Source organism: Salvelinus alpinus, chromosome 13 (assembly GCF_045679555.1).
Source record: "Salvelinus alpinus chromosome 13, SLU_Salpinus.1, whole genome shotgun sequence".
NCBI lineage: Eukaryota > Metazoa > Chordata > Actinopteri > Salmoniformes > Salmonidae > Salvelinus > Salvelinus alpinus.
In genome coordinates, this window is record NC_092098.1 from 49360169 (window position 1) to 49375159 (window position 14991).

General features: G+C 45.3%; 1 protein-coding gene across 4 annotated transcripts in view; it reads right to left on the minus strand.

The window, feature by feature from the left end:
* LOC139537851 (glutamate receptor 1-like) overlaps positions 1-14991 on the minus strand; it is a 113118-nt gene that overhangs the window by 69286 nt on the left and 28841 nt on the right. For all 4 annotated transcript variants that reach the window (XR_011667608.1, XM_071339694.1, XM_071339693.1 and 1 more), the window contains exon 3: positions 14226-14465. Coding sequence is in view for 3 of the 4 variants with exons in the window: in XM_071339694.1 (XP_071195795.1) it covers positions 14226-14465 (240 nt within the window). In the remaining variant the exon portion in view is untranslated. The remainder of the gene's footprint in view (positions 1-14225; positions 14466-14991) is intronic.

A 14991-nucleotide genomic window follows, 5' to 3' on the forward strand; every position in this document is an offset into this window, starting at 1 on the left:
GACATTTCTTCACAACAGACAACAACGGTTCAGACAGCAGCACTCTACAGTTGCGATCGTGTACATGCCGGTACTGTAGGTGTACTGTACTCTTTGGACATGTCTTTAGAACAAGATGAAAGCACTTTAATTTCAAATAAATAAATGAAGACACCGTAGTGCTATGATCTTCGATGTCGTAAGCACTTCACGTGTGTGTAACATGTGCAGTAGTAGCCGAGGTCAGCAAAATACTGACTTTAAAGAGGCTCCCATTGTGCCTTTACCTCAGGGCCAGAGTGTGGCTATTTTCAAAGCACATTTCTGACCAACACAGAAATCCTCCACATTTCTGACCAACACAGAAAGCCTCCACATTTCTGACCACAGAAATCCTCCACATTTCTGACCGACACAGAAATTCTCCACATTTCTGACCAACACAGAAATCCTCCACATTTCTGACCAACACAGAAAACCTCCAACAAAGCGCCACTGCTGAGCAGCAACAACAAAACATCTAAAACAAAAGTATTCAATGCAATTTAAATACACCACCCTGGCACCCTCAGCTCTGACCTGCAAACGATCCACCTGATAAATAATGTATTATTTATCATATTGTAAAGTTATATTCTCAGCGCCACCCAGAAGCTCCTCGACCCGTTTCAGTTTGCCTATCAGCCCAGCACAGGAGTTGATGATGCCATTCTTACTCTCCTTAACATGGTCTGTAGACATCTAGAGGGTTCCAAATCCCATTTCAGGTTTCTGTTTCTTGACTTTTCTTCTGCATCCAGCCTTACATTCTGGCACAGACTCATAAGGGACTTCTCCTTAGATGGGGGGGGGGGGGGGGGGGGGGGGCTGGTTTTGTGGCTGTTGGACTTCCTGAGCCAGCGGTCAAAGCGGGTCAAAGTAGGTCCCCATATGTCGGACATACGCAACACCAACACAGGTTCTCCTCAGGGATGTGTTTTGTCCCCACTCCTGTACATCTTGTACACTAATAGTTGTACTAGTTTCCATCCTGACAGACACCTCGTTAAGTTCGCTGATGACACTGCCTCGATCAGCATGTTGCATGATGACGAACACCATGGCCCAGTCCTAGATGACTTTGTAGAGTGGTGTGACGAATCACACTTCCTCAATACCAACAAGACCAAAGAGATGTGCATAGACTTCAGGAAGCGTACAACACCTACCTCTGCAACATCTATCAGAGGTCAGAACATAGAGATTGTAGAGGAATACAAATATCTGGGTGTCCTCTTGGACAAAAAGCTTCAGTGGAGTAAATGTTCAGACCTGATCTACAACAAGAGTCAACAAAGGCTGTACTTTCTCAAAAAGCTGGGATCTTTTAATGTTGACTGTACTATCACAAAATATTTTTTACCCAAGACAGACTCAGACTTTGAACTACTCCCCCCTGGGTGAAGGTATAGGGTACCCCTCGGCAGGAAAAACAGAACTAGACAATAATTTGTGCCCGGTGTGACATCCCTCTTAAATAGCTTGGGCTAATGTCCTATCCACTCAGTAAGGCCAGTCACCGCACTATCATCTGACAGCTGTAGGAACTGCTGGACAAAGAGCGCCGACCTCTTGCCAAAGTGGTATTAATTTAAACAGCTCTAGTTGTTATAGGTAATGATCAAATTATGGATACAAAGTTCTTTGTTAATATGTCAAAGCGAGTTTAAAAAGTTGAATTTAAGTTAAATTCAATTCAAAAAGGTGACAGGCAGTTACACGTGATAAAAGCTTTGTTGGATCCCACTGTGCCTTTCAAAACATCACCCTGCGCCAAACACCACTTACAAACTTACTCTAGATAGTCTTTCAAAACATCACCCTGCGCTGAACACCACTTACAAACTTACTCTAGATAGTCTTTCAAAACATCACCCTGCACCAAACACCACTTCCAAACTTACTCTAGATAGTCTTTCAAAACATCACCCTGCGCCAAACACCACTTACAAACTTACTCTAGATAGTCTTTCAAAACATCACCCTGCGCTGAACACCACTTACAAACTTACTCTAGATAGTCTTTCAAAACATCACCCTGCGCCAAACACCACTTACAAACTTACTCTAGATAGTCTTTCAAAACATCACCCTGCGCCAAACACCACTTACAAACTTACTCTAGATAGTCTTTCAAAACATCGACCTGCACTGGACACCACTTCCAAACTTACTCTAGATAGTCTTTCAAAACATCGACCTGCACTGGACACCACTTCCAAACTTACTCTAGATAGTCTTTCAAAACATCGACCTGCACCGGACACCACTTCCAAACTTACTCTAGATATTCAGATATTCTTCACTTACTTTCACTTGACAGGTGGCTAAGCCTGTAAAGCAGTGGTGAGTGAGATTCTCCCCCTGTGGAGTACCATCCGCTGTGGTTCCTGAACGGTAGCCCAGGAGATAGGGTGGAGGATTAGGAATCCTCCAGACACCATAGGCACAGGATTAAATCCTGGCTAAATTTGGAAAATTATTTTATTTGAAACCACACTAGCTGGACATTGTTGTTCAAATAATTTGTTTTATTTAGTCAAACCTATGATCATCTTTGGTCTTCAGCATCCTACATAAAACCACGGATGCACAGTTTTTGAGAAAATAGTGAACCGGGAAGGCAAAAAAGGACAGCAGGATGTGAAGCCCACATTCAAACTACATTTTGTTTATTAAAGCTCACACCTATCCATTGCGCTAGGTGATTGGCAACTGATGTAGGTGGTGAGAACATAGTTCGCTTGAGAGTAGTGGCCTTTCTTCTTTTTTTTTTTTACAACAACAACACAACAACGAAGTTGGAATTATCATTATGTATGTTCATGAAGTCTACTACTGCAATAAAATGTTTGTCATTTGAGACTCCTTGGCGATAACCAAGTGAGACATAATTGTTTTAGTTCCGACGTGCATTAGATATATTATTGTTGTTCTTGTTGTTGTTGATTTGTCTGGTTTCCGTTGTTTATAGTAGCATATGTCATCTGAATCAACCAGTAGGTGAACTCAGTACCAAAGCCCTCATTACAATTATCTCTTAAAGAACAAGAGCTTTGTGCTGAAGGAATTGGATAAAATTACATTTCGGTCAATAGAGACGAAAATGATAAATATAGACACTAATCTTTATGCCCTGAATTGGATTTGCATAAACATTAACAAAATGAATATAATATACAAAACAATACTAAAGTAAAACCAAATGGAGATGGTAAATTTGGAGCCACAACAAGCGGCTTCCTCATTCCATTTGTTTGGATGATACTTCACTGGAGCCCACAGCTTTGAGTTCGTATGCAAATGACACATCAATTACATTATGCATTACTGATGCACAAGGCTGACCATCTGACCTGACAAGGAGAGACTCCTAGTGGTGTGTGCTATGTATAATATTTCTGCATTTGCATTCATTAGCAGAGGGAACAAAATATGTTATGTTCCAAGAGACACTGAATGGTTTAAAAAGTCCTTGCAATTTTTACAGTAATATATAGAAACAGATAAAGTTATGTTTTTCAAATTTTAGTGGCGACATGGATTACGCAACAGATGACAAAAGTAGTTTTGTAAGAAGTAACAGTGATCCTGCAAAGGGCATTTCATGTTAATTAAAACAGTGTGTCGGATCCAATTTTTAAACTGCCACTGCTGGCCTTGCAATACACTTCCTGCCATCTCTGTATAGGCACATAGAGCTTGTCTCAGCAGCTGTGGACTCGTCTCACACCAGAAAGCAAACCAGCTTTATCGCCCACTGAGCAGCATCCCAGCTAACAATATTAAGGAGAAACAACGTTTTTGTAATGTTACCGTAATTTTCCCCTAATGTTTGAGTGTCCAGTTTTCCATTAGTTGGGGGAACATTATATCTATGTTAACAAAAACCTTCTAAATACCTTTTTAACATGTTTTGGTGTTAAAGTTAGGAGAACATTCCCTTAATGTCAAGCAGAACTTCTCTAGAATGTGGTTGCAATGTTTTTAGAATGTACAAAATGAAGGTTCTAGAAGCATATCCTGGCACATTGCAAGAACATTCATGTGTCTAGTTTTCTGAGGGTTAGGAAAATATTCCATCAACGTCACATCAAACATACACAAAACATGGTTGCCATGTTCTCAGAATATGAGATATTAATGTTCTAGGCATGTTTCATGGGAACGCTGCAAGAACATTTCTGTGTATCAGTTGTCAAGAGGTCGCCTGATGGTCCAAAATAAATGTTCCCCCTAACAACATAAAAATGAATTACACATCACACCTTGTTGCTGTTGCCAAGCCCATCAAGGCCCTGATTGGTGAACCACAAATCTATTCACAGCTCCTTTTGTATGTTGGTGAGGTTAGGGAAACTCTCACACACACTATGCTTTTAACATGAAATGCTCTCATTATTTTGAGTTAATCAAGGAGAAAGAGAACAACATTTTTGTCAAATGCAAACACTACAAAGGCAGCATTGTTCTCTTTGCCAGAAACATCACATCAAACCCCAAAAAGCATCTGGAGGTTGAGCACAAAGGCACAACGTTGGAAACTAAAGTCCCAGAAACGCATGAAAGAGGAGAAATCTACACACAATATGATAATAACTATTCTGACAACATTCAAAACGGTAATATTAACATATAGTGAGAGTAGGGTGACTCCCCTAGCAGGTCTCAAACCCAGGCCACCAGCATCCATGACTAACACCATAACCACTGTCCCAGTAAGGGATATCTCCAGGCCACCAGCATCCATGACTAACACTCTAACCACTGTCCCAATAAGGGACAGCTCCAGGACACCAGCATCCATGACTAACACCCTAACCACTGTCCCAATAAGGGATATCTCCAGGCCACCAGCATCCATGACTAACACCCTAACCACTGTCCCAATAAGGGATAGCTCCAGGACACCAGCATCCATGACTAACACCCTAACCACTGTCCCAATAAAGGATATCTCCAGGCCACCAGCATCCATGACTAACACCCTAACCACTGTCCCAATAAGGGATATCTCGAGGGCATGTGCTTATTGGGCCAGTATAGTGAGGTCCAGAAGAAACCCTAACCCCTCCTCCCTCGGCACTAGATCTGAAACAGCCTGATAGGTCCAGAAGAAACCCTAGGCCCTCCTCCCTGGGCACTAGATCTGGAACAGCCTGATAGGTCCAGAAGAAACCATAACCCCTCCTCCCTAGGCACTAGATCTGAAACAGCCTGATAGGTCCAGAAGAAACTCTAACCCCTCCTCCCTAGGCACTAGATCTGAAACAGCCTGATAGGTCCAGAAGAAACTCTAACCCCTCCTCCCTAGGCACTAGATCTGAAACAGCCTGATAGGTCCAGAAGAAATCCTAGGCCCTCCTCCCTAGGCACTAGATCTGAAACAGCCTGATAGGTCCAGAAGAAACCCTAGGCCCTCCTCCCTGGGCACTAGATCTGGAACAGCCTGATAGGTCCAGAAGAAACCATAACCCCTCCTCCCTAGGCACTAGATCTGAAACAGCCTGATAGGTCCAGAAGAAACTCTAACCCCTCCTCCCTAGGCACTAGATCTGAAACAGCCTGATAGGTCCAGAAGAAACCCTAACCCCTCCTCCCTAGGCACTAGATCTGAAACAGCCTGATAGGTCCAGAAGAAATCCTAGGCCCTCCTCCCTAGGCACTAGATCTGGAACAGCCTGATAGGTCCAGAAGAAACCCTAACCCCTCCTCCCTAGGCACTAGATCTGAAACAGCCTGATAGGTCCAGAAGAAACCCTAACCCCTCCTCCCTAGGCACTAGATCTGAAACAGCCTGATAGGTCCAGAAGAAACTCTAACCCCTCCTCCCTAGGCACTAGATCTGAAACAGCCTGATAGGTCCAGAAAAAACCCTAACCCCTCCTCCCTAGGCACTAGATCTGAAACAGCCTGATAGGTCCAGAAGAAACCCTAACCCCTCCTCCCTAGGCAATAGATCTGAAACAGCCTGATAGGTCCAGAAGAAACCCTAACCCCTCCTCCCTAGGCACTAGATCTGAAACAGCCTGATAGGTCCAGAAGAAACCCTAACCCCTCCTCCCTAGGCACTAGATCTGAAACAGCCTGATAGGTCCAGAAGAAACTCTAACCCCTCCTTCCTAGGCACTAGATCTGAAACAGCCTGATAGGTCCAGAAGAAACTCTAACCCCTCCTCCCTAGGCACTAGATCTGAAACAGCCTGATAGGTCCAGAAGAAACCCGAACCCCTCCTCCCTAGGCAATAGATCTGAAACAGCCTGATAGGTCCAGAAGAAACCCTAACCCCTCCTCCCTAGGCACTAGATCTGAAACAGCCTGATAGGTCCAGAAGAAGCTCTAACCCCTCCTCCCTAGGCACTAGATCTGGAACAGACTGATAGGTCCAGAAGAAACCCTAACCCCTCCTCCCTAGGCGCTAGATCTGAAACAGCCTGATAGGTCCAGAAGAAACCCTAACCCCTCCTCCCTAGGCGCTAGATCTGAAACAGCCTGATAGGTCCAGAAGAAACACTAACCCCTCCTCCCTAGACAATAGATCTGGAACAGACTGATAGGTCCAGAAGAAACCCTAACCCCTCCTCCCTAGGCGCTAGATCTGAAACAGCCTGATAGGTCCAGAAGAAACCCTAACCCCTCCTCCCTAGGCACTAGATCTGAAACAGCCTGATAGGTCCAGAAGAAACCCTAACCCCTCCTCCCTAGGCACTAGATCTGAAACAGCCTGATAGGTCCAGAAGAAACCCTAACCCCTCCTCCCTAGGCACTAGATCTGAAACAGCCTGATAGGTCCAGAAGAAACCCTAACCCCTCCTCCCTAGGCACTAGATCTGAAACAGCCTGATAGGTCCAGAAGAAACACTAACCCCTCCTCCCTAGGCACTAGATCTGAAACAGCCTGATAGGTCCAGAAGAAACCCTAACCCCTCCTCCCTAGGCACTAGATCTGAAACAGCCTGATAGGTCCAGAAGAAACCCTAACCCCTCCTCCCTAGGCACTAGATCTGAAACAGCCTGATAGGTCCAGAAGAAACCCTAACCCCTCCTCCCTAGGCACTAGATCTGAAACAGCCTGATAGGTCCAGAAGAAACCCTAACCCCTCCTCCCTAGGCACTAGATCTGAAACAGCCTGATAGGTCCAGAAGAAACCCTAACCCCTCCTCCCTAGGCACTAGATCTGAAACAGCCTGATAGGTCCAGAAGAAACACTAACCCCTCCTCCCTAGGCACTAGATCTGAAACAGCCTGATAGGTCCAGAAGAAACCCTAACCCCTCCTCCCTAGGCACTAGATCTGAAACAGCCTGATAGGTCCAGAAGAAACCCTAACCCCTCCTCCCTAGGCACTAGATCTGAAACAGCCTGATAGGTCCAGAAGAAACACTAACCCCTCCTCCCTAGGCACTAGATCTGAAACAGCCTGATAGGTGGTAGCACCAAGGTAAATTCACTTTGAAGTAAATCTCAGCTCTGTTAAAAGTACACTAAAGAAAAACTATTATTGATCATAGTGATTCAGGTGTATCATTTAAAAACAGGTTAATATGCCCCACTAACATTAGACAACTATACAGAAAGCTCTTAAATTGCTGAAGTATGTCATTCAAATCAATGATAAAAGACTAGTCAGATTGACTGACATCTGACACAGACATGGTTGCGTAGCAGATAGATCAGAGTACGGTGAACCAAGAGGTTGTGAATTCAAATTCCAGGTGAGGAACCCTTGAATAATAATTATAAAGTATAAATGAACATGCACAATGTAATCATGTATGTCAAAGTGTGTTAAATATTTAAGTTTAAAACACAATGTTAAAAACACTGTTGGTGTGAGTATCCCTATCCTTGCCAACAGACAAACACCTATGAATGGATCAGCTGTCACGTTCTGACCTTAGTTCCTTTTTATGTCTCTATTTTGGTTTGGTCAGGGCGTGAGTTGGGGTGGGCATTCTATGTTTTGTATTTCTGTGTTCCCAATCAGAAGCAGCTGTCAATCGTTGTCTCTGATTGAGAACCATACTTAGGTAGCCTGTTCCCACCTGTGTTTGTGGGTAGTTGTTTCCTGTTTTGTGTTGTGTCACCTGATAGGACTGTTTTGTTTTTTCGTTGTTTCACCTTTGTTATTTTGTATTCAGTGTTCAGTTTAATAAATTTAACATGGACATGTACCACGCTGCATTTTGGTCCGATCCTTCCTATTCCTCATCAGACGAGGACGACGATCGTTACATCAGCGGTTCACCAATCAGGACCTTGATATACTCGGCAACAGTAACAAGACATTATGTGTAATGAAATATTTGTTTGATACAAATGTTCTTGCAACATTCCCATAAAACTAGAACATGAAATATCTTATGTTCTGAGAACGTGGCAACCATGTTCTGTGTATGTTCTGTGTATGTATATACTGTACTCTGTACCATCTACTGCATCTTGAGTAAGCCGTTCTGTACCATCACTCATTCATATATCTTTATGTACATATTCTTTATCCCTTTACACGTGTGTGTGTATAAGGTAATAGTTGTGGAATTGTTAGGTTAGATTACTCGTTTGTTATTACTGCATTGTCGGAACTAGAAGCACAAGCATTTCGCTACACTCGCATTAACATCTGCTAACCATGTGTATGTGACAAATAATATTTGATTTGATTTGATGTTTGGTGGGACATTGATGGCATATTCTCCTAACCCACAGAAAACCGGACACATGAATGTTCTTGCAACGTTCCAATGAAACATGTCTAGGTCATTAACATCTTAAGTTCTGAGAACATGATAAGTTATATTTGACAAATAAGAGAATGGTCTATTGGAAATATTCCTTGCACATCATGGGAACATTCCTATGAAAACATTAGCTAATGGCCTAATGAGACTCTTAAGGGAACATTCTCCAAAGTTATGGGAATGCTTGTTGTTAGCTGGGACTAACCTGCAGATAAACTAGAGAGAGAGAGAAACGCTGTGCTCTATTTGTGTAGTGTTAGCGACGCATCACGCCACTGCAGCAGTGCAGATAAGCAAGTGAAACGTTGGGATTGGCAGGGAAAGCAGCCTGGGCTTCTATCAGCCCCCTTTTTCTGCTGGTCTCACAGATCTGCCTATCACAGCTTCTCTCAAATGTCGCACAAACGCAAATTACATTCCCGCAGTCTCTATTTGTGTACAGTGTACATTTTTGAACACCTGTATGCAGTCGTTGCTCAAGTGGATCTTGGTTCTTATATGGACCCTGTCTAGGTTAAGATGGTGAGCTTTTGTTGTGAAATGATAGATTTGTCTTCATTTTTACTATAGCAAACATATGTGTGAGATGGCAAGGCAGGAAGACAAGGGTTAATCTAATCACCCCCCCCAGGACCGCACTGTGGGATGGAGTCAGTAGGAAGAGGAACTACCCACCACCCACTCCCCCCCTGGGACTGCACTGTGGGATGCAGTCGGTAGGAAGAGGAACTACCCACCACCCACTCCCCCCCTGGGACTGCACTGTGGGATGCAGTCGGTAGGAAGAGGAACTACCCACCACCCACTCCCCCCCTGGGACTGCACTGTGGGATGCAGTCGGTCAGAAGAGGAACTACCCACCACCCACCACCCACTCCCCCCCTGGGACTGCACTGTGGGATGCAGTCAGTAGGAAGAGGAACTACCCACCACCCACTCCCCCCCTGGGACTGCACTGTGGGATGCAGTCAGTAGGAAGAGGAACTACCCACCACCCACTCCCCCCCTGGGACTGCACTGTGGGATGCAGTCGGTCAGAAGAGGAACTACCCACCACCCACTCCCCCCCTGGGACTGCACTGTGGGATGCAGTCGGTCAGAAGAGGAACTACCCACCACCCACTCCCCCCCTGGGACTGCACTGTGGGATGCAGTTGGTCAGAAGAGGAACTACCCACCACCCACTCTCCCCCTGGGACTGCACTGTGGGATGCAGTCGGTAGGAAGAGGAACTACCCACCACCCACTCCCCCCCTGGGACTGCACTGTGGGATGCAGTCGGTCAGAAGAGGAGCTACCCACCACCCACTCCCCCCCTGGGACTGCACTGTGGGATGCAGTCGGTAGGAAGAGGAACTACCCACCACCCACTCCCCCCCTGGGACTGCACTGTGGGATGCAGTCAGTAGGAAGAGGACCTACCCACCACCCACTCCCTCCCTGGGACTGCACTGTGGGATGGAGTCGGTCAGAAGAGGAGCTACCCACCACCCACTCCCCCCCTGGGACTGCACTGTGGGATGCAGTCGGTAGGAAGAGGAGCTACCCACCACCCACTCCCCCCCTGGGACTGCACTGTGGGATGCAGTCGGTCAGAAGACGAACTACCCACCACCCACTCTCCCCCTGGGACTGCACTGTGGGATGCAGTCAGTAGGAAGAGGAGCTACCCACCACCCACTCCCCCCCTGGGACTGCACTGTGGGATGCAGTCGGTCAGAAGAGGAACTACCCACCACCCACTCCCCCCCCCTGGGACTGCACTGTGGGATGCAGTCGGTAGGAAGAGGAACTACCCACCACCCACTCCCCCCCTGGGACTGCACTGTGGGATGCAGTCGGTAGGAAGAGGAACTACCCACCACCCACTCCCCACCTGGGACCGCACTGTGGGATGCAGTCGGTAGGAAGAGGAACTACCCACCACCCACTCCCCCCCTGGGACTGCACTGTGGGATGCAGTCGGTAGGAAGAGGAACTACCCACCACCCACTCCCCCCCTGGGACTGCACTGTGGGATGCAGTCGGTAGGAAGAGGAACTACCCACCACCTACTCCCCCCCTGGGACTGCACTGTGGGATGCAGTCGGTCAGAAGAGGAGCTACCCACCACCCACTCCCCCCCTGGGACTGCACTGTGGGATGCAGTCAGTAGGAAGAGGAACTACCCACCACCCACTCCCCCCCCTGGGACTGCACTGTGGGATGCAGTCAGTAGGAAGAGGAACTACCCACCACCCACTCCCCCCCTGGGACTGCACTGTGGGATGCAGTCGGTCAGAAGAGGAGCTACCCACCACCCACTCCCCCCCTGGGACTGCACTGTGGGATGCAGTCGGTCAGAAGAGGACCTACCCACCACCCACTCCCCCCCTGGGACTGCACTGTGGGATGCAGTCGGTCAGAAGAGGAGCTACCCACCACCCACTCCCCCCCTGGGACTGCACTGTGGGATGCAGTCGGTCAGAAGAGGAACTACCCACCACCCACTCCCCCCCTGGGACTGCACTGTGGGATGCAGTCGGTCAGAAGAGGAGCTACCCACCACCCACTCCCCCCCTGGGACTGCACTGTGGGATGCAGTCAGTAGGAAGAGGAACTACACACCACCCACTCCTCCCCTGGGACTGCACTGTGGGATGGAGTCGGTAGGAAGAGGAGCTACCCACCACCCACTCCCCCCCTGGGACTGCACTGTGGGATGGAGTCGGTCAGAAGAGGAGCTACCCACCACCCACTCCCCCCCTGGGACTGCACTGTGGGATGCAGTCGGTCAGAAGAGGAGCTACCCACCACCCACTCCCCCCCTGGGACTGCACTGTGGGATGCAGTCGGTAGGAAGAGGAACTACCCACCACCCACTCCCCCCCTGGGACTGCACTGTGGGATGCAGTCGGTAGGAAGAGGAACTACCCACCACCCACTCCCCCCCTGGGACTGCACTGTGGGATGCAGTCGGTCAGAAGAGGAACTACCCACCACCCACTCCCCCCCTGGGACTGCACTGTGGGATGGAGTCGGTCAGAAGAGGAGCTACCCACCACCCACTCCCCCCCTGGGACTGCACTGTGGGATGCAGTCGGTCAGAAGAGGAACCAGGGAACTCGATTCCAGTTCTAGAGAACAAAGGATAAAACCCATCACAGTAGCTACATACATCAAAAAGTCAAAAGTACACGTAAAACCTTTTATAGTCATCTTGTAGTCTGTGAGAGCAATCACACTGTACTACTTAGCACCTAAGGGGAACCATGTCTTGTCGTATAGTTACCAAACTATGCTCTGGAGTCTAGTCTTGAGGTGTCACAATACTGAGCAGGGCTATGTGGCTTCTCTAGCGCAGGGCCCGGTTCCATAAAGCATCTTAAGTTAATTTCCCCCTTATCTTTTCACTTAAAGTTTCCTTAACTTTAAGACAGTTGCACAACACATTGTATGGTAAATTTCCCCCTTAAATTAAGTGAAAAAGTTAAGGGTTCCCTATGAGGTCCCTTAAGTGCTTCATTCAGTATGGATATCAATGTAAACAGCATTTGTGGAGGTGAATGTTGCTTTCTTCTGCCCTGGTTTCAAAAGGAAAACATCAACCAGCAAGTTAGCTAGGTAGCTAAACATTGGAAGTTGCACAATCCATAGCTACAAAGCTAGCTAGCTACCTACGCTGTAAGTTAGCTTGACGTGCTAGAATGTAATAGAAAAAAAGTTGAGAGAAAAGTTACTAAAATAAATGTTTTGTTATCTTCTTAATCAATTTGTTTCTCCTGTATTGAATGTAGAAGTTTTATTTGGCGATCTCCCAAAATAAAAGCGATCTCTTTGATGAGACACTCATTCAGCGAATCAGGTCGTCTCCATGGTAACCAGAGACTCTTTCTGCATTTACATGCCTTCAAACTACCATAAAACCCTTAAATTATGTCCGTACCTAAGGAAATGTTTAACTGGCTCAATACAACGCCCTTAAACAATTCCAATAGGCAAGGGAAATTATACCTTAAGGGAAACACCCTGAGTTCTGGCTTCAGCGTTAAACAGAAAAACAGCCGTGATTAATGTCTGGTCATGTCCTGAAGAGTACATATGTCATGTAACCCCACGTACACACATATAACACAGACACAGAGTCACTGACATTAAGATTGGAGTGAAGTTTCCTAAAAGGCTTAAATAAATAACCACCGACTGTGCAATGCTATATCCAGGCAACAGGTGGGGATCTCAGATCTGTCATGAAGAAGTCAGCAACAGTTAACATATCCTTCTAGCTGCATCTGTTTCTGAAGGCACTGAAGATGAGTGAAGGTCACAGTTGAGTGGCTGCAAATTGAAGAGGTACACACGCACCACGGGCTCATTTCCCATAGGAGACCATTGCAGTCATATATGCCCATCCAAGCACAAAATGTGCATTGAGGAAATACAGTTTACAGAATTCAGCTTACACATGTAGAGGAGCTTCTGGCAGAATAACAAACAATATATTTAACAGCTAAGAATACCAAATAATACTGTAGATTTAACAGCTAAGAATACCAAATAATACTGTAGATTTAACAGCTAAGAATACCAAATAATACTGTAGATTTAACAGCTAAGAATACCAAATAATACTGTAGATTTAACAGCTAAGAATACCAAATAATACTGTAGATTTAACAGCTAAGAATACCAAATAATACTGTAGATTTAACAGCTAAGAATACCAAATAATACTGTAGATTTAACAGCTAAGAATACCAAATAATACTGTAGATTTAACAGCTAAGAATACCAAATAATACTGTAGATTTAACAGCTAAGAATACCAAATAATACTGTAGATTTAACAGCTAAGAATAACACATAATACTGTAGATTTAACAGCTAAGAATACCAAATAATACTGTAGATTTAACAGCTAAGAATAACAAATAATACTGTAGATTTAACAGCTAAGAATACCAAATAATACTGTAGATTTAACAGCTAAGAATAACACATAATACTGTAGATTTAACAGCTAAGAATAACAAATAATACTGTAGATTTAACAGCTAAGAATAACAAATAATACTGTAGATTTAACAGCTAAGAAAACCAAACTCAAACACATCCACAGATGTTGTAGGACAATATATCATACCATATACAGTACGGCAACATAGTTAGAGACAAAATAGTAAAGCAAACTTTAATATGGACTAGTCTGACTATACACCATTTCAATTAATGTCACCCTGAACCCGAGATAGGGTACATCTAACAAGTATCCACAACATATCCACAAAGACTAAATAACAGCTAGGCTACTTGAAAAATATCTACAATAACACTTGCAGAGATGCTTGAGCTTGACATCAGTCCAACTGTGCTCTACCAGTGTATTGGGAGAGTATGTTGACGTCAAGTCTACTGTATAGTTTAACCTGCTCAAGAGGTTCCACTTGTAAAGACACAAAGAAACATGAGAGAATGATGACCAGTACCTGAATGAGAGCTATACATGTAGACAAACTTGGTCCATTTGTAGTGATGAATCAGGGCGATGAGGGGTTCCTGAAGCTCTGGTCTCAGCTGGATCACAAACTGGTTGTTGGTTTCTATGGGGAAACTGGGTGTCACAAAGCAGACGTGGAGAGCCCCGCAGAACGACATGAGCATGTTCATGGTCTTCCTGTCATACAATCCAATGATGGCATAGACTCCTTTGGAAAACTGTGAACAAACTGTGGAGAGGAAAAGTAAAAGAGGAGGAAAGATGAACATGTTAGGTTTATGAGAGTTTCTGTTTATGCTGGTATTAAACCTTGGGTTGCACGGGCCTATTGCAACTTTCTGCCCTGTTTCTATAAAGTACATCAGACCGGCCTGGAGAGGGTGGGAGAACATGAAAACGTGAGAGCTCCGAGGGGTCACGCATCACAGTTCAACAAACATGGGGAAGACAATTGTTGATAATGTGCTAGGGGTAAACAAGTTTCATTTTAAAACACATTTTGTATAATAAAACATGCAAACTGGATCAATAAATTAATAGATAAATAATTCAATAAGTACATAATTGGAAATCACACCAAGGGATGAAGAGATTAAGTGGTACAAAGATAAGTGCTATGTTAAAGTGCTTGATATAATACAAATAAATATTTTAAAAAACGACAAAACACGATTGAACAAATAAATACATTGTTTTATATTGAACTTCCTCCTCGTGTCGGTGGCCCCTCCAGCTCTCTTAATTAGGCCCTCACT